The following is a 20,487-nucleotide window of genomic DNA, read 5'->3' as shown; positions in this document are numbered from 1 at the left end:
ATTAGTTGCAAGAGAAGGAAAATCCAAGAATTCTCCTCTGTATCACTCCTGAAATTTATAGATTGACTTTTAGAACCCTAAAAGCCCTAGGCAACGATGATAAGGGGCAGGGGTGGAGTGGAGTGGAGGGGATGGTGCGAGTGAGTGGCAGGTCATTTGGTAGGTTTTAACTGAGGCATGGCAGGGTCGGTGGCAAGGTGCCGAGATGCGGTAGGAATGGAAAGACGATCTGCCCGCCCCTTGCTGCCGGCGCTTTCAACACATCAGGTTCACGTATTGGAACGTGCCCGAGGAATTGCATTTGCAATATCTGACCAGCTTTACGGGAAACAAGTTACTTCCAAATGAATAGGGAATCGGTTTAAGTCTGACCGTAGCTTCGTGGCTGATATGGCCGTAATGTGTTCCTTCAGGACCCTGTTATTAAGCTGTGCGATTTGCATTTTTCTGCTTGGGATAATACATTTTGAATACTCATTCGATTACAGGTACGTAGCAAAAAAAAGCATAAAGGTCTTTTTTCACAGAATTGGAGTTAGCTGGTTGTGATCGGAATCACACCGCGTCTACTGCAATGTGTGGTCTTAGTTGTGGGCTTTGTCATTTCTAAGCGGACGGCGCAGGTAGCCTGTTTGAGCGAAGTTTTGGTTTGAATGTCCTCCGCACCAGAGTTATTATAGTGCAGAGGGGAGATCCAGCTGTCGAGTCTGTGCTGGCTATGTGCGAGAGAAATCCAGCCAGCCGCACTACCCCTCCTCTCCTTATTTCCTGCCAACTGTTTCTCTCTTCAACTCTATTTTGAATGCGACAATTCAAGCCACCTCGACTTGTAGAGTCATAGAGTATTACAGCAAAAAAAAAACAGGCCTTTCGACCCATCTAGTCCATAACCGAACTATTAATTTGCCTAGTCCCATCGAGCTGCATGTGGACCAGAGCCCTGCATATCTCTCTCGTCTACGGACCTATCCAAATTTCTCTTAAATGTTGCAGTCGTACCCGCATCCACCTCTTCTGCTGGCAGTTCGTTCAACGTTCATCACCCTCTTGAATGAAGATGTTCTTCGGACTTTTTATAGTGGTTGCTATAGATCCCTCTGTTCCCCTTAAACATTCACCTTTCACTCTTAACCCATGATCTCTAGGTCTAGTTTCAATCTGCTTACATTTACTCGATTTATACACCTCATAATTTTGTATACCTATACATACTCTCAAAAATACATTCCAGATCTGAGCACTCAAAAGTTTCCCCCCTTGTCCTTCTGCATAAATAATCTGAAAAGTTGGTTTATTTCATGCATCTAAGTTCTGGAATTTCTCTGCAAGTCGTTTTGATTTGGGGTAAGGTTGTAGGAATTGGTTTCTCAAAGAGAACTAACAGACTCTGAATTGTCTAGGGCGAGGATCTAAACCTTGCCTCCATTATTGGGATAGGCCTATTAGAACAGAAAGTTCCTGCCAGGGTTAAGAGACGGCAAAATGTCTTCTGGGATTTTTACTGTGCAATCTACCAAAGTAAGGAGCAGCATTGATGTAGGCACTGGGAATAAGTCAGCTAGGTCATATTACTAACATTTAAAAGGCATAAAAGTGAGATGAATCATTGTGTACTTTGAACAGATATAAAGTAAGTTACTCAGTGCAAATAACCAGTAGATACCAAAATGAGACAAGAGTCTAAATGCAGAGACCCTGTTGACAGAATGGTTGCTAATTAATGCAAGTATACATTTTCATGATAGCAAGTTGTCAGATTATAATGCCATTCAACTGTTTTTCCATTGGGGTAGGCAGAGAACATTCAGAGGTCACTCATTACATTGTGAAATGTGTAAAAGATTTCTGTCTATAAGTTAAGAATGACAGAAACTGTCATCACCAGGGCATATACAGTGCATGTGATTTTTAGTAACAGACGTACTGACTGCAGAATGATGCAGCACCCAGGGAAGCTCTTGGCTCATTGTAGTCAGACCTGCACTGGCACTTTGAAGGAGCTGACCAACTAATCCTACACTCTTGATTTCTCTCCAGAGCATACAGTATTTACTTTCTGTCTAGCGTAATTCCTTTGGCTCGGAACAATTTCAGATAGGTGTCTTCCTCAGGTTTGGCTCAAATGGGGACAAGTCTGTCAATGCTTAACACTTCAGTACAGTCACAGTGGAGATGAGACTGTCACTATGTAACACTGGAGTGGAGGTTGGGTCTGTCACTGTATAACATTGGCGAACAATACTGGTGGTGATGGTTCTGTCACTGTTTAACATTGGCGAACAATACTGGTGGTGATGGTTCTGTCACTGTTTAACACTAGGGTACAGTACTGGTGAAGACAGGTCTGTCACTGTATAACACTGGGGTACAGTACTGGTGACGGCAGGTCTGTCACTGTATAAAACGGGGGTACAGTACTGGTGACGACAGGTCTGCCACTGTATAACACTGGGGTACTGTACCGGTGACGACAGGTCTGTCACTGTATAAAACGGGGGTACAGTACTGGTGACGACAGGTCTGCCACTGTATAACACTGGGGTACTGTACTGGTGACGGCAGGTCAGTCACTGTATAACACGGGGGTACTGTACTGGTGATGGCAGGTCTGTCACTGTATAACACGGGGGGACAGTACTGGTGACGGCAGGTCTGTCACTGTATAAAACGGGGGTACAGTACTGGTGACGACAGGTCTGCCACTGTATAACACTGGGGTACAGTACTGGTGACGACAGGTCTGTCACTGTATAACACTGGGGTACAGTACTGGTGACGACAGGTCTGTCACTGTATAAAACGGGGGTACAGTACTGGTGACGGCAGGTCTGTCACTGTATAACACTGGGGTACTGTACTGGTGACAGCAGGTCTGTCACTGTATAACACTGGGGTACTGTACTGGTGACGGCAGGTCTGTCACTGTATAACACGGGTGTACAGTACTGGTGATGACAGGTCTGTCACTGTATAACACGGGGGTACTGTACTGGTGACGACAGGTCTGTCACTGTATAACACTGGGGTACAGTACTGGTGACGACAGGTCTGTCACTGTATAACACTGGGGTACAGTACTGGTGACGACAGGTCTGCCACTGTATAACACTGGGGTACTGTACTGGTGACGGCAGGTCTGTCACTGTATAACACTGGGGTACTGTACTGGTGACGGCAGGTCTGTCACTGTATAACACGGGGGTACTGTACTGGTGACGGCAGGTCTGTCACTGTATAACACGGGGGGACAGTACTGGTGACGACAGGTGTGTCACTGTATAACACTGCGGTAGAGTACTGGTGAAGACAGGTCTGTCACTGTATAAAACGGGGGTACTGTACTGGTGACGGCAGGGCTGTCACTGTATAATACGGTGGTACTGTACTGGTGACGACAGGTCTGTAACTGTATTGCACGGGGGTACAGTACTGGTGACGGCAGGTCTGTCACTGTATTACAAGGGGGTACTGGACTGGTGACGGCAGGTCAGTCACTGTATAACACAGGGGAACTGTACTGGTGATGACAGGTCTGTCACTGTATAACACTGGGGTACTGTACTGGTGAGACAGGTCTGTCACTGTATAACACTGGGGTACAGTACTGGTGACGACAGGGCTGTCACTGTATAACACGGGGGTATTGTACTGGTGACGACAGGTCTGTCACTGTATAACACGGGTACTGTACTGGTGACGACAAGTCTGCCATTGCATGACACGGGGGTGCAGTACTGGTGATGACAGGAATGCCACTGTATAACATGGGGGTACTGTACTGGTGACGACAGGTCTGTAACTGTATAACATGGGGGTACTGTACTGGTGACGACAGGTCTGTCACTGTATAACACAGGGTTACTGTACTGGTGACGACAGGTCTGTCACTTTAAAACACTGGGGTAAAGTAATGGTGACGACAGGTCTGTCACTGTATAACACTGGGGTACTGTACTGGTGATGACAGGTCTGTCACTTTATAACACGGGGGTACAGTACTGGTGACGACAGGTCTGTAACTGTATAACATGGGGGTACTGTACTGGTGACGACAGGTCTGTCACTTTAAAACACTGGGGTAAAGTAATGGTGACGACAGGTCTGTCACTGTATAACACAGGGTTACTGTACTGGTGACGACAGGTCTGTCACTTTAAAACACTGGGGTAAAGTAATGGTGACGACAGGTCTGTCACTGTATAACACTGGGGTACTGTACTGGTGATGACAGGTCTGTCACTTTATAACACGGGGGTACAGTACTGGTGACGACAGGTCTGTCACTGTATAACACTGGGGTACTGTACTGGTGACGGCAGGTCTGTCACTGTATAACACGGGGGTACAGTACTGGTGACGACAGGTCTGTCACTGTATAACACTGGGGTACTGTACTGGTGACGGCAGGTCTGTCACTGTATAACACGGGGGGACAGTACTGGTGACGACAGGTGTGTCACTGTATAACACTGCGGTAGAGTACTGGTGAAGACAGGTCTGTCACTGTATAAAACGGGGGTACTGTACTGGTGACGGCAGGGCTGTCACTGTATAATACGGTGGTACTGTACTGGTGACGACAGGTCTGTAACTGTATTGCACGGGGGTACAGTACTGGTGACGGCAGGTCTGTCACTGTATTACAAGGGGGTACTGGACTGGTGACGGCAGGTCAGTCACTGTATAACACAGGGGAACTGTACTGGTGATGACAGGTCTGTCACTGTATAACACTGGGGTACTGTACTGGTGAGACAGGTCTGTCACTGTATAACACTGGGGTACAGTACTGGTGACGACAGGGCTGTCACTGTATAACACGGGGGTATTGTACTGGTGACGACAGGTCTGTCACTGTATAACACGGGTACTGTACTGGTGACGGCAGGTCTGTCACTGTATAACACGGGTACTGTACTGGTGACGACAAGTCTGCCATTGCATGACACGGGGGTGCAGTACTGGTGATGACAGGAATGCCACTGTATAACATGGGGGTACTGTACTGGTGACGACAGGTCTGTCACTGTATAACATGGGGGTACAGTACAGGTGACGGCAGGACTGTCACTGTATAACACGGGGGTACTGTACTGGTGACGACAGGTCTGTAACTGTATAACATGGGGGTACTGTACTGGTGACGACAGGTCTGTCACTTTAAAACACTGGGGTAAAGTAATGGTGACGACAGGTCTGTCACTGTATAACACAGGGTTACTGTACTGGTGACGACAGGTCTGTCACTTTAAAACACTGGGGTAAAGTAATGGTGACGACAGGTCTGTCACTGTATAACACTGGGGTACTGTACTGGTGACGACAGGTCTGTCACTGTATAACACTGGGGTACTGTACTGGTGACGACAGGTCTGTCACTGTATAACACTGGGGTACTGTACTGGTGATGACAGGTCTGTCACTTTATAACATGGGGGTACAGTACTGGTGACGACAGGTCTGTCACTGTATAACACTGGGGTACTGTACTGGTGACGACAGGTCTGTCACTTTAAAACACTGGGGTAAAGTAATGGTGACGACAGGTCTGTCACTGTATAACACAGGGTTACTGTACTGGTGACGACAGGTCTGTCACTTTAAAACACTGGGGTAAAGTAATGGTGACGACAGGTCTGTCACTGTATAACACTGGGGTACAGTACTGATGATGGCAGTTCTGTCACTGTATAACACGGGTACAGTACGGGTGACAGCAGGTCTGTCACTGTATAAAACGGGGGTACAGTACTGGTGACGACAGGTCTGTCACTGTATAACACTGGGGTACTGTACTGGTGACGACAGGTCTGTAACTGTATAGCACGGGGGTACAGTACTGGTGACGGCAGGTCTGTCACTGTATTACAAGGGGGTACTGGACTGGTGACGGCATGTCTGTCACTGTATAACACAGGGGAACTGTACTGGTGATGACAGGTCTGTCACTGTATAACACTGGGGTACTGTACTGGTGAGACAGGTCTGTCACTGTATAACACTGGGGTACAGTACTGGTGACGACAGGGCTGTCACTGTATAACACGGGGGTATTGTACTGGTGACGACAGGTCTGTCACTGTATAACACGGGTACTGTACTGGTGACGACAAGTCTGCCATTGCATGACACGGGGGTGCAGTACTGGTGATGACAGGAATGCCACTGTATAACATGGGGGTACTGTACTGGTGACGACAGGTCTGTAACTGTATAACATGGGGGTACTGTACTGGTGACGACAGGTCTGTCACTTTAAAACACTGGGGTAAAGTAATGGTGACGACAGGTCTGTCACTGTATAACACAGGGTTACTGTACTGGTGATGACAGGTCTGTCACTGTATAACACTGGGGTACTGTACTGGTGACGACAGGTCTGTCACTGTATAACATGGGGGTACTGTACTGGTGACGACAGGTCTGTCACTTTAAAACACTGGGGTAAAGTAATGGTGACGACAGGTCTGTCACTGTATAACACTGGGGTACTGTACTGGTGATGACAGGTCTGTCACTTTATAACACGGGGGTACAGTACTGGTGTCGACAGGTCTGTCACTTTATAACACGGGGGTACAGTACTGGTGATGACAGGTCTGTCACTGGATAACACGGGGGTACAGTACTGGAGACAACAGGTCTGTCACTGTATAACACGGTGGTATTGTACTGGTGACGACAGGTCTGTAACTTTATAACACTGGGGTACTGTACTGGTGACGATAGGTCTGTCAGTGTATTACACTGGGGCACAGTACTGGTGACGACAGGTCTGTCACTGTATAACACGGGGTTATTGTACTGGTGACGACAGGTCTGTCACTGTATAACACTGGGTTATTGTACTGGTGACGACAGGTCTGTCACTGTACAACACTGCGGTACTGTACTGGACCAGTGGGGCTAGGTCTGTCACTGTATAACACGGTGGTACTGTACTGGTGACGACAGTTCTGTCACTGTATAACCCTAGGGTACTGTACTGGTGATGGCAGGTCTGTCACTGTATAACACTGGGGTACTGTACTGGTAACAACAGGTCAGTCACTGTAGAACACTGGGGTACAGTACTGGATACGACAGGTCTGTCACGGTATAACACTGGGGTACTGTACTGGTCACGACAGGTCTGTCACTGTATAACACGGTGGTATTGTACTGGTGACGACAGGTCTGTCACCGTATAACACTGGGTTACTGTACTTCTGACAACAGGTCTGTCAATGTATAACACGTGTGAATTGTGCTCATGATGACAGATCTGTCACTGTATAACACTGGTGTACTGTACTGGTGACGGCATGTCTGTTACTGTATAACACTGGGGTACTGTACTGGTGACGACATGTCTGTCACTGTATAACACTGGGGTACTGTACTGGTGAAGACAGGTCTGTCACTGTATAACACTGGGGTACTGTACTGGACTAGTGGGTCTAGGTCTGTCACTGTATAACACTGTGGTACTGTACTGGACTAGTGGGTCTAGGTCTGTCACTGTATAACACTTGGGTACTGTACTGGTGAAGACAGGTCTGTCACTGTATAACACTGGGGTACTGTACTGGTGATGACAGGTCTGTCACTTTATAACACGGGGGTACAGTACTGGTGACGACAGGTCTGTCACTGTATAACACTGGGGTACTGTACTGGTGACGACAGGTCTGTCACTTTAAAACACTGGGGTAAAGTAATGGTGACGACAGGTCTGTCACTGTATAACACAGGGTTACTGTACTGGTGACGACAGGTCTGTCACTTTAAAACACTGGGGTAAAGTAATGGTGACGACAGGTCTGTCACTGTATAACACTGGGGTACAGTACTGATGATGGCAGTTCTGTCACTGTATAACACGGGTACAGTACGGGTGACAGCAGGTCTGTCACTGTATAAAACGGGGGTACAGTACTGGTGACGACAGGTCTGTCACTGTATAACACTGGGGTACTGTACTGGTGACGGCAGGTCTGTCACTGTATAACACGGGGGGGACAGTACTGGTGACGACAGGTGTGTCACTGTATAACACTGCGGTAGAGTACTGGTGAAGACAGGTCTGTCACTGTATAAAACGGGGGTACTGTACTGGTGACGGCAGGGCTGTCACTGTATAATACGGTGGTACTGTACTGGTGACGACAGGTCTGTAACTGTATAGCACGGGGGTACAGTACTGGTGACGGCAGGTCTGTCACTGTATTACAAGGGGGTACTGGACTGGTGACGGCATGTCTGTCACTGTATAACACAGGGGAACTGTACTGGTGATGACAGGTCTGTCACTGTATAACACTGGGGTACTGTACTGGTGAGACAGGTCTGTCACTGTATAACACTGGGGTACAGTACTGGTGACGACAGGGCTGTCACTGTATAACACGGGGGTATTGTACTGGTGACGACAGGTCTGTCACTGTATAACACGGGGGTACTGTACTGGTGACGACAAGTCTGCCATTGCATGACACGGGGGTGCAGTACTGGTGATGACAGGAATGCCACTGTATAACATGGGGGTACTGTACTGGTGACGACAGGTCTGTAACTGTATAACATGGGGGTACTGTACTGGTGACGACAGGTCTGTCACTTTAAAACACTGGGGTAAAGTAATGGTGACGACAGGTCTGTCACTGTATAACACAGGGTTACTGTACTGGTGATGACAGGTCTGTCACTGTATAACACTGGGGTACTGTACTGGTGACGACAGGTCTGTGACTGTATAACATGGGGGTACTGTACTGGTGACGACAGGTCTGTCACTTTAAAACACTGGGGTAAAGTAATGGTGACGACAGGTCTGTCACTGTATAACACTGGGGTACTGTACTGGTGATGACAGGTCTGTCACTTTATAACACGGGGGTACAGTACTGGTGTCGACAGGTCTGTCACTTTATAACACGGGGGTACAGTACTGGTGATGACAGGTCTGTCACTGTATAACACGGGGGTACTGTACTGGTGAGGACAGGTCTGCCACTTTAAAACACTGGGGTAAAGTACTGGTAACGGCAGGTCTGTCACTGTATAACACTGGGGTACAGTACTGATGACGACAGGTCTGTCACTGGATAACACGGGCGTACAGTACTGGAGACAACAGGTCTGTCACTGTATAACACGGTGGTATTGTACTGGTGACGACAGGTCTGTAACTTTATAACACTGGGGTACTGTACTGGTGACGATAGGTCTGTCAGTGTATTACACTGGGGCACAGTACTGGTGACGACAGGTCTGTCACTGTATAACACGGGGTTATTGTACTGGTGACGACAGGTCTGTCACTGTATAACACTGGGTTATTGTACTGGTGACGACAGGTCTGTCACTGTACAACACTGCGGTACTGTACTGGACCAGTGGGGCTAGGTCTGTCACTGTATAACACGGTGGTACTGTACTGGTGACGACAGTTCTGTCACTGTATAACCCTAGGGTACTGTACTGGTGATGGCAGGTCTGTCACTGTATAACACTGGGGTACTGTACTGGTAACAACAGGTCAGTCACTGTAGAACACTGGGGTACAGTACTGGATACGACAGGTCTGTCACGGTATAACACTGGGGTACTGTACTGGTCACGACAGGTCTGTCACTGTATAACACGGTGGTATTGTACTGGTGACGACAGGTCTGTCACCGTATAACACTGGGTTACTGTACTTCTGACAACAGGTCTGTCAATGTATAACACGTGTGAATTGTGCTCATGATGACAGATCTGTCACTGTATAACACTGGTGTACTGTACTGGTGACGGCATGTCTGTTACTGTATAACACTGGGGTACTGTACTGGTGACGACATGTCTGTCACTGTATAACACTGGGGTACTGTACTGGTGAAGACAGGTCTGTCACTGTATAACACTGGGGTACTGTACTGGACTAGTGGGTCTAGGTCTGTCACTGTATAACACTGTGGTACTGTACTGGACTAGTGGGTCTAGGTCTGTCACTGTATAACACTTGGGTACTGTACTGGTGAAGACAGGTCTGTCACTGTATAACACTGTGGTACTGTACTGGACTAGTGGGTCTAGGTCTGTCACTGTATAACACTTGGGTACAGTACTGGTGATTGCAGTTCTGTCACTGTATAACATTGGTACAGTACGGGTGACAGCAGCTCTGTCACTGTATAACACTGGGGTACTGTACTGGACCAGTGGGGCTAGGTCTGTCACTTTATAACTCTTGGGTAGAGTACTGGTGATGGCAGTTCTGTCACTGTATAACACTGGGGTGCAGTACTGGTGTCGACAGGTCTGTCACAGTATAACACGGTGGTATTGTACTGGTGACGACAGGTCTGTCACCGTATAACACTGGGTTACTGTACTTCTGACAACAGGTCTGTCAATGTATAACATGTGTGAATTGTGCTCGTGATGACAGATCTGTCACTGTATAACACTGGGTTACTGTACTGGTGACGGCATGTCTGTCACTGTATTACACTGGTGTACTGTACTGGTGACGGCATGTCTGTTACTGTATAACACTGGTGAACTGTACTGGAGACAACAGGTCTGTCATTGTAAAACACTGGGGTGCAGTACTGGTGATGACAGGTCTGTCACTGCATAACACTGGGGAACAGTACTGGTAACGACAGGTCTGTCACTATATAACACTGGGGTACAGTACTGGTGACGACAGGTCTGTCACTGTATAACACTGGTGAACTGTACTGGAGACAACAGGTCTGTCATTGTAAAACACTGGGTTACAGTACTGGTGAAGACAGGTCTGTCACTGTATAACACTGGGGTACAGTACTGGTGACGGCAGGTCTGTCACTGTATAACACGGGGGTACAGTACTGGTGACGACAGGTCTGTTACCGTAGAACTCGAGGGTACTGTACTGGTGACGGCAGGTCTGTCACTGTATAACACTGGTGCACTGTACTGGTGACGGCATGTCTGTTACTGTATAACACTGGGGTACTGCACTGGTGATGACATGTCTGTCACTGTATAACACTGGGGTACTGTACTGGTGAAGGCAGGTCTGTCACTGTATAACACTGGGGTACTGTACTGGACTAGTAGGGCTAGGTCTGTCACTGTATAACACTTGGGTACAGTACTGGTGATGGCAGTTCTGTCACTGTATAACACGGGTACAGTACGGGTGACAGCAGGTCTGTCACTGTATAACACTGGGGTACTCTACTGGACCAGTGGGGCTAGGTCTGTCACTGTATAGCACTGGGATACAGTACAGGTGATGGCAGGACTGTCACTGTATAACACGGGGGTACTGTACAGGTGACGACAGGTCTGTCACTGTATAACACGGGTGTACTGTACTGGTGATGACAGGTCTCTCACTGTATAGCACTGGGATACAGTACAGGTGACGGCAGGACTGTCACTGTATAACACGGGGGTACTGTACTGGTGATGACAGGTCTCTCACTGTATAGCACTGGGATACTGTACTGGTGACGACAGGTCTGTCACTTTAAAACACTGGGGTAAAGTAATGGTGACGACAGGTCTGTCACTGTATAACACAGGGTTACTGTACTGGTGACGACAGGTCTGTCACTTTAAAACACTGGGGTAAAGTAATGGTGACGACAGGTCTGTCACTGTATAACACTGGGGTACTGTACTGGTGATGACAGGTCTGTCACTTTATAACACGGGGGTACAGTACTGGTGACGACAGGTCTGTAACTGCATAACACTGGGGTACAGTACTGGTGATTACAGGTCTGTCACTGTATAACACTGGGGTACTGTACTGGTGTCGACAGGTCTGTCACTTTATAACACGGGGGTACAGTACTGGTGATGACAGGTCTGTCACTGTATAACACGGGGGTACTGTACTGGTGAGGACAGGTCTGCCACTTTAAAACACTGGGGTAAAGTACTGGTGACGACAGGTCTGTCACTGTATAACACGGGGGTACAGTACTGGTAACGGCAGGTCTGTCACTGTATAACACTGGGGTACTGTACTGGTGACGACAGGTCTGTCACTGTATAACACTGGGGTACAGTACTGATGACGACAGGTCTGTCACTGGATAACACGGGCGTACAGTACTGGAGACAACAGGTCTGTCACTGTATAACACGGTGGTATTGTACTGGTGACGACAGGTCTGTAACTTTATAACACTGGGGTACTGTACTGGTGACGATAGGTCTGTCAGTGTATTACACTGGGGCACAGTACTGGTGACGACAGGTCTGTCACTGTATAACACGGGGTTATTGTACTGGTGACGACAGGTCTGTCACTGTACAACACTGCGGTACTGTACTGGACCAGTGGGGCTAGGTCTGTCACTGTATAACACGGTGGTACTGTACTGGTGACGACAGTTCTGTCACTGTATAACCCTAGGGTACTGTACTGGTGATGGCAGGTCTGTCACTGTATAACACTGGGGTACTGTACTGGTAACAACAGGTCAGTCACTGTAGAACACTGGGGTACAGTACTGGATACGACAGGTCTGTCACGGTATAACACTGGGGTACTGTACTGGTCACGACAGGTCTGTCACTGTATAACACGGTGGTATTGTACTGGTGACGACAGGTCTGTCACCGTATAACACTGGGTTACTGTACTTCTGACAACAGGTCTGTCAATGTATAACACGTGTGAATTGTGCTCATGATGACAGATCTGTCACTGTATAACACTGGTGTACTGTACTGGTGACGGCATGTCTGTTACTGTATAACACTGGGGTACTGTACTGGTGACGACATGTCTGTCACTGTATAACACTGGGGTACTGTACTGGTGAAGACAGGTCTGTCACTGTATAACACTGGGGTACTGTACTGGACTAGTGGGTCTAGGTCTGTCACTGTATAACACTGTGGTACTGTACTGGACTAGTGGGTCTAGGTCTGTCACTGTATAACACTTGGGTACTGTACTGGTGAAGACAGGTCTGTCACTGTATAACACTGGGGTACTGTACTGGACTAGTGGGTCTAGGTCTGTCACTGTATAACACTGTGGTACTGTACTGGACTAGTGGGTCTAGGTCTGTCACTGTATAACACTTGGGTACAGTACTGGTGATTGCAGTTCTGTCACTGTATAACATTGGTACAGTACGGGTGACAGCAGCTCTGTCACTGTATAACACTGGGGTACTGTACTGGACCAGTGGGGCTAGGTCTGTCACTTTATAACTCTTGGGTAGAGTACTGGTGATGGCAGTTCTGTCACTGTATAACACTGGGGTGCAGTACTGGTGTCGACAGGTCTGTCACAGTATAACACGGTGGTATTGTACTGGTGACGACAGGTCTGTCACCGTATAACACTGGGTTACTGTACTTCTGACAACAGGTCTGTCAATGTATAACATGTGTGAATTGTGCTCGTGATGACAGATCTGTCACTGTATAACACTGGGTTACTGTACTGGTGACGGCATGTCTGTCACTGTATTACACTGGTGTACTGTACTGGTGACGGCATGTCTGTTACTGTATAACACTGGTGAACTGTACTGGAGACAACAGGTCTGTCATTGTAAAACACTGGGGTGCAGTACTGGTGATGACAGGTCTGTCACTGCATAACACTGGGGAACAGTACTGGTAACGACAGGTCAGTCACTGTATAACCCTAGGGTACAGTACTGGTGATTACAGGTCTGTCACTGTATAACACTGGGGTACTGTACTGGTGTCGACAGGTCTGTCACTTTATAACACGGGGGTACAGTACTGGTGATGACAGGTCTGTCACTGTATAACACGGGGGTACTGTACTGGTGAGGACAGGTCTGCCACTTTAAAACACTGGGGTAAAGTACTGGTGACGACAGGTCTGTCACTGTATAACACTGGGGTACAGTACTGATGACGACAGGTCTGTCACTGGATAACACGGGCGTACAGTACTGGAGACAACAGGTCTGTCACTGTATAACACGGTGGTATTGTACTGGTGACGACAGGTCTGTAACTTTATAACACTGGGGTACTGTACTGGTGACGATAGGTCTGTCAGTGTATTACACTGGGGCACAGTACTGGTGACGACAGGTCTGTCACTGTATAACACGGGGTTATTGTACTGGTGACGACAGGTCTGTCACTGTACAACACTGCGGTACTGTACTGGACCAGTGGGGCTAGGTCTGTCACTGTATAACACGGTGGTACTGTACTGGTGACGACAGTTCTGTCACTGTATAACCCTAGGGTACTGTACTGGTGATGGCAGGTCTGTCACTGTATAACACTGGGGTACTGTACTGGTAACAACAGGTCAGTCACTGTAGAACACTGGGGTACAGTACTGGATACGACAGGTCTGTCACGGTATAACACTGGGGTACTGTACTGGTCACGACAGGTCTGTCACTGTATAACACGGTGGTATTGTACTGGTGACGACAGGTCTGTCACCGTATAACACTGGGTTACTGTACTTCTGACAACAGGTCTGTCAATGTATAACACGTGTGAATTGTGCTCATGATGACAGATCTGTCACTGTATAACACTGGTGTACTGTACTGGTGACGGCATGTCTGTTACTGTATAACACTGGGGTACTGTACTGGTGACGACATGTCTGTCACTGTATAACACTGGGGTACTGTACTGGTGAAGACAGGTCTGTCACTGTATAACACTGGGGTACTGTACTGGACTAGTGGGTCTAGGTCTGTCACTGTATAACACTGTGGTACTGTACTGGACTAGTGGGTCTAGGTCTGTCACTGTATAACACTTGGGTACTGTACTGGTGAAGACAGGTCTGTCACTGTATAACACTGGGGTACTGTACTGGACTAGTGGGTCTAGGTCTGTCACTGTATAACACTGTGGTACTGTACTGGACTAGTGGGTCTAGGTCTGTCACTGTATAACACTTGGGTACAGTACTGGTGATTGCAGTTCTGTCACTGTATAACATTGGTACAGTACGGGTGACAGCAGCTCTGTCACTGTATAACACTGGGGTACTGTACTGGACCAGTGGGGCTAGGTCTGTCACTTTATAACTCTTGGGTAGAGTACTGGTGATGGCAGTTCTGTCACTGTATAACACTGGGGTGCAGTACTGGTGTCGACAGGTCTGTCACAGTATAACACGGTGGTATTGTACTGGTGACGACAGGTCTGTCACCGTATAACACTGGGTTACTGTACTTCTGACAACAGGTCTGTCAATGTATAACATGTGTGAATTGTGCTCGTGATGACAGATCTGTCACTGTATAACACTGGGTTACTGTACTGGTGACGGCATGTCTGTCACTGTATTACACTGGTGTACTGTACTGGTGACGGCATGTCTGTTACTGTATAACACTGGTGAACTGTACTGGAGACAACAGGTCTGTCATTGTAAAACACTGGGGTGCAGTACTGGTGATGACAGGTCTGTCACTGCATAACACTGGGGAACAGTACTGGTAACGACAGGTCTGTCACTATATAACACTGGGGTACAGTACTGGTGACGACAGGTCTGTCACTGTATAACACTGGTGAACTGTACTGGAGACAACAGGTCTGTCATTGTAAAACACTGGGTTACAGTACTGGTGAAGACAGGTCTGTCACTGTATAACACTGGGGTACAGTACTGGTGACGGCAGGTCTGTCACTGTATAACACGGGGGTACAGTACTGGTGACGACAGGTCTGTTACCGTAGAACTCGAGGGTACTGTACTGGTGACGGCAGGTCTGTCACTGTATAACACTGGTGCACTGTACTGGTGACGGCATGTCTGTTACTGTATAACACTGGGGTACTGCACTGGTGATGACATGTCTGTCACTGTATAACACTGGGGTACTGTACTGGTGAAGGCAGGTCTGTCACTGTATAACACTGGGGTACTGTACTGGACTAGTAGGGCTAGGTCTGTCACTGTATAACACTTGGGTACAGTACTGGTGATGGCAGTTCTGTCACTGTATAACACGGGTACAGTACGGGTGACAGCAGGTCTGTCACTGTATAACACTGGGGTACTGTACTGGACCAGTGGGGCTAGGTCTGTCACTGTATAGCACTGGGATACAGTACAGGTGATGGCAGGACTGTCACTGTATAACACGGGGGTACTGTACTGGTGATGACAGGTCTCTCACTGTATAGCACTGGGATACAGTACAGGTGACGGCAGGACTGTCACTGTATAACACGCGGGTACTGTACTGGACCAGTGGGGCTAGGTCTGTCACTGTATAACACTGGGGTACTGTACTGGTGATGGCATGTCGGTCACTGTATAACACTGGGGTACTGTACAGTTGACAACAGGTCTGTCACTGTGTAAATCTGGGGTAATGTTCTGGTCACGACAGGTCTGTCACTGTATAACACGGGGGTATTGTACTGGTGACGGCATGTCTGTCACTGTATAACACGGGGGTACTGTACAGGTGACGACAGGTCTGTCACTGTATAACACGGGTGTACTGTACTGGTGATGACAGGTCTCTCACTGTATAGCACTGGGATACAGTACAGGTGACGGCAGGACTGTCACTGTATAACACGGGGGTACTGTACTGGTGATGACAGGTCTCTCACTGTATAGCACTGGGATACAGTACAGGTGACGGCAGGACTGTCACTGTATAACACGCGGGTACTGTACTGGACCAGTGGGGCTAGGTCTGTCACTGTATAACACTGGGGTACTGTACTGGTGATGGCATGTCGGTCACTGTATAACACTGGGGTACTGTACAGTTGACAACAGGTCTGTCACTGTGTAAATCTGGGGTAATGTTCTGGTCACGACAGGTCTGTCACTGTATAACACGGGGGTATTGTACTGGTGACGGCAGGTCTGTCACTGTATAACACGGGTGTACTGTACTGGTGATGACAGGTCTGTCACTGTATAACACTGGGGTACAGTACTGGTGACGGCAGGTCTGTTACCGTAGAACTCGAGGGTACTGTACTGGTGATGGCAGGTCTGTCACTGTATAACACTGGTGCACTGTACTGGTGACGGCATGTCTGTTACTGTATAACACTGGGGTACTGCATTGGTGACGTCATGTCTGTCACTGTATAACACTGGGGTACTGTACTGGTGAAGGCTGGTCTGTCACTGTATAACACTGGGGTACAGCACTGGTGACGGCATGTCTGTCACTGTATAACACTGGGGTACTGTACTGGACTAGTAGGGCTAGGTCTGTCACTGTATAACACTTGGGTACAGTACTGATGATGGCAGTTCTGTCACTGTATAACACGGGTACAGTACGGGTGACAGCAGGTCTGTCACTGTATAACACTGGGGTACTGTACTGGACCAGTGGGGCTAGGTCTGTCACTGTATAACACTGGGGTACAGTACTGGTGATGGCAGTTCTGTCACTGTATAACACGGGTACAGTACGGGTGACAGCAGGTCTGTCACTGTATAACACAGGGGTACTGTACTGGACCAGTGGGGCTAGGTCTGTCACTGTATAACACTGGGGTACAGTACTGGTGACGGCAGGTCTGTCACTGTATAACACTGGGGTACAGTACTGGTGATGGCATGTCGGTCACTGTATAACACTGGGGTACTGTACAGTTGACAACAGGTCTGTCACTGTGTAAATCTGGGGTAATGTTCTGGTCACGACAGGTCTGTCACTGTATAACACGGGGGTATTGTACTGGTGACAGCAGGTCTGTCACTGTATAACACTGGGGTACAGCACTGGTGACGGCATGTCTGTCACTGTATAACACTGGGGTACTGTACTGGACTAGTAGGGCTAGGTCTGTCACTGTATAACACTTGGGTACAGTACTGATGATGGCAGTTCTGTCACTGTATAACACGGGTACAGTACAGGTGACAGCAGGTCTGTCACTGTATAACACTGGGGTACTGTACTGGACCAGTGGGGCTAGGTCTGTCACTGTATAACACTGGGGTACAGTACTGGTGATGGCAGTTCTGTCACTGTATAACACGGGTACAGTACGGGTGACAGCAGGTCTGTCACTGTATAACACAGGGGTACTGTACTGGACCAGTGGGGCTAGGTCTGTCACTGTATAACACTGGGGTACAGTACTGGTGACGGCAGGTCTGTCACTGTATAACACTGGGGTACAGTACTGGTGATGGCATGTCGGTCACTGTATAACACGGGGGTACTGTACTGGTGACAACAGGTCTGTCACTGTGTAAATCTGGGGTAATGTTCTGGTCACGACAGGTCTGTCACTGTATAACACGGGGGTATTGTACTGGTGACAGCAGGTCTGTCACTGTATAACACTGGGGTACAGTACTGGTGACGGCAGGTCTGTCACTGTATAACACGGGTGTACTGTACTGGTGATGACATGTCTGTCACTGTATAACACTGGGGTACAGTACTGGTGATGACAGGTCTGTCACTGTATAACACTGGGGTACTGTACTGGTGTCGACAGGTCTGTCACTTTATAACACGGGGGTACAGTACTGGTGACGACAGGTCTGTCACTGTATAACACTGGGGTACTGTACTGGTGACGGCAGGTCTGTCACTGTATAACACGGGGGGACAGTACTGGTGACGACAGGTGTGTCACTGTATAACACTGCGGTAGAGTACTGGTGAAGACAGGTCTGTCACTGTATAAAACGGGGGTACTGTACTGGTGACGGCAGGGCTGTCACTGTATAATACGGTGGTACTGTACTGGTGACGACAGGTCTGTCACTGTATTACAAGGGGGTACTGGACTGGTGACGGCAGGTCAGTCACTGTATAACACAGGGGAACTGTACTGGTGATGACAGGTCTGTCACTGTATAACACTGGGGTACTGTACTGGTGAGACAGGTCTGTCACTGTATAACACTGGGGTACAGTACTGGTGACGACAGGGCTGTCACTGTATAACACGGGGGTATTGTACTGGTGATGACAGGTCTGTCACTGTATAACACTGGGGTACTGTACTGGTGAGACAGGTCTGTCACTGTATAACACTGGGGTACAGTACTGGTGACGACAGGTCTGTCACTGTATAACACGGGGGTATTGTACTGGTGACGACAGGTCTGTCACTGTATAACACGGGTACTGTACTGGTGACGACAAGTCTGCCATTGCATGACACGGGGGTGCAGTACTGGTGATGACAGGAATGCCACTGTATAACATGGGGGTACTGTACTGGTGACGACAGGTCTGTAACTGTATAACATGGGGGTACTGTACTGGTGACGACAGGTCTGTCACTTTAAAACACTGGGGTAAAGTAATGGTGACGACAGGTCTGTCACTGTATAACACAGGGTTACTGTACTGGTGACGACAGGTCTGTCACTTTAAAACACTGGGGTAAAGTAATGGTGACGACAGGTCTGTCACTGTATAACACTGGGGTACTGTACTGGTGATGACAGGTCTGTCACTTTATAACACGGGGGTACAGTACTGGTGACGACAGGTCTGTAACTGCATAACACTGGGGTACAGTACTGGTGATGACAGGTCTGTCACTGGATAACACGGGCGTACAGTACTGGAGACAACAGGTCTGTCACTGTATAACACGGTGGTATTGTACTGGTGACGGCAGGTCTGTCACCGTATAACACTGGGGTACTGTACTGGTGACGATAGGTCTGTCAGTGTATTACACTGGGGCACAGTACTGGTGACGACAGGTCTGTCACTGTATAACACGGGGTTATTGTACTGGTGACGACAGGTCTGTCACTGTACAACACTGCGGTACTGTACTGGACCAGTGGGGCTAGGTCTGTCACTGTATAACACGGTGGTACTGTACTGGTGACGACAGTTCTGTCACTGTATAACCCTAGGGTACTGTACTGGTGATGGCAGGTCTGTCACTGTATAACACTGGGGTACTGTACTGGTAACAACAGGTCAGTCACTGTAGAACACTGGGGTACAGTACTGGATACGACAGGTCTGTCACGGTATAACACTGGGGTACTGTACTGGTCACGACAGGTCTGTCACTGTATAACACGGTGGTATTGTACTGGTGACGACAGGTCTGTCACCGTATAACACTGGGTTACTGTACTTCTGACAACAGGTCTGTCAATGTATAACACGTGTGAATTGTGCTCATGATGACAGATCTGTCACTGTATAACACTGGTGTACTGTACTGGTGACGGCATGTCTGTTACTGTATAACACTGGGGTACTGTACTGGTGACGACATGTCTGTCACTGTATAACACTGGGGTACTGTACTGGTGAAGACAGGTCTGTCACTGTATAACACTGGGGTACTGTACTGGACTAGTGGGTCTAGGTCTGTCACTGTATAACACTGTGGTACTGTACTGGACTAGTGGGTCTAGGTCTGTCACTGTATAACACTTGGGTACAGTACTGGTGATTGCAGTTCTGTCACTGTATAACATTGGTACAGTACGGGTGACAGCAGCTCTGTCACTGTATAACACTGGGGTACTGTACTGGACCAGTGGGGCTAGGTCTGTCA

The 20,487-nt window shown here is 48.3% G+C and overlaps 1 protein-coding gene across 1 annotated transcript in view; it reads left to right on the top strand.

The window, feature by feature from the left end:
* Positions 1 to 390: 390 nt before the first annotated feature.
* The window catches only part of LOC132384962 (alpha-2,8-sialyltransferase 8F-like), a 102,898-nt gene continuing 82,801 nt past the window's right edge, over positions 391 to 20,487 (top strand). Inside the window, exon 1 of the mRNA XM_059956654.1 lies at positions 391 to 488. Coding sequence (XP_059812637.1) covers positions 391 to 488 — 98 coding nt within the window. The remainder of the gene's footprint in view (positions 489 to 20,487) is intronic.

This window comes from Hypanus sabinus, chromosome X1 (assembly GCF_030144855.1).
Source record: "Hypanus sabinus isolate sHypSab1 chromosome X1, sHypSab1.hap1, whole genome shotgun sequence".
In the NCBI taxonomy this organism is placed as follows: domain Eukaryota; kingdom Metazoa; phylum Chordata; class Chondrichthyes; order Myliobatiformes; family Dasyatidae; genus Hypanus; species Hypanus sabinus.
The sequence above is the reverse complement of the archived record's forward strand: the minus strand, read 5'-3'. Positions and strand labels throughout refer to the sequence as shown.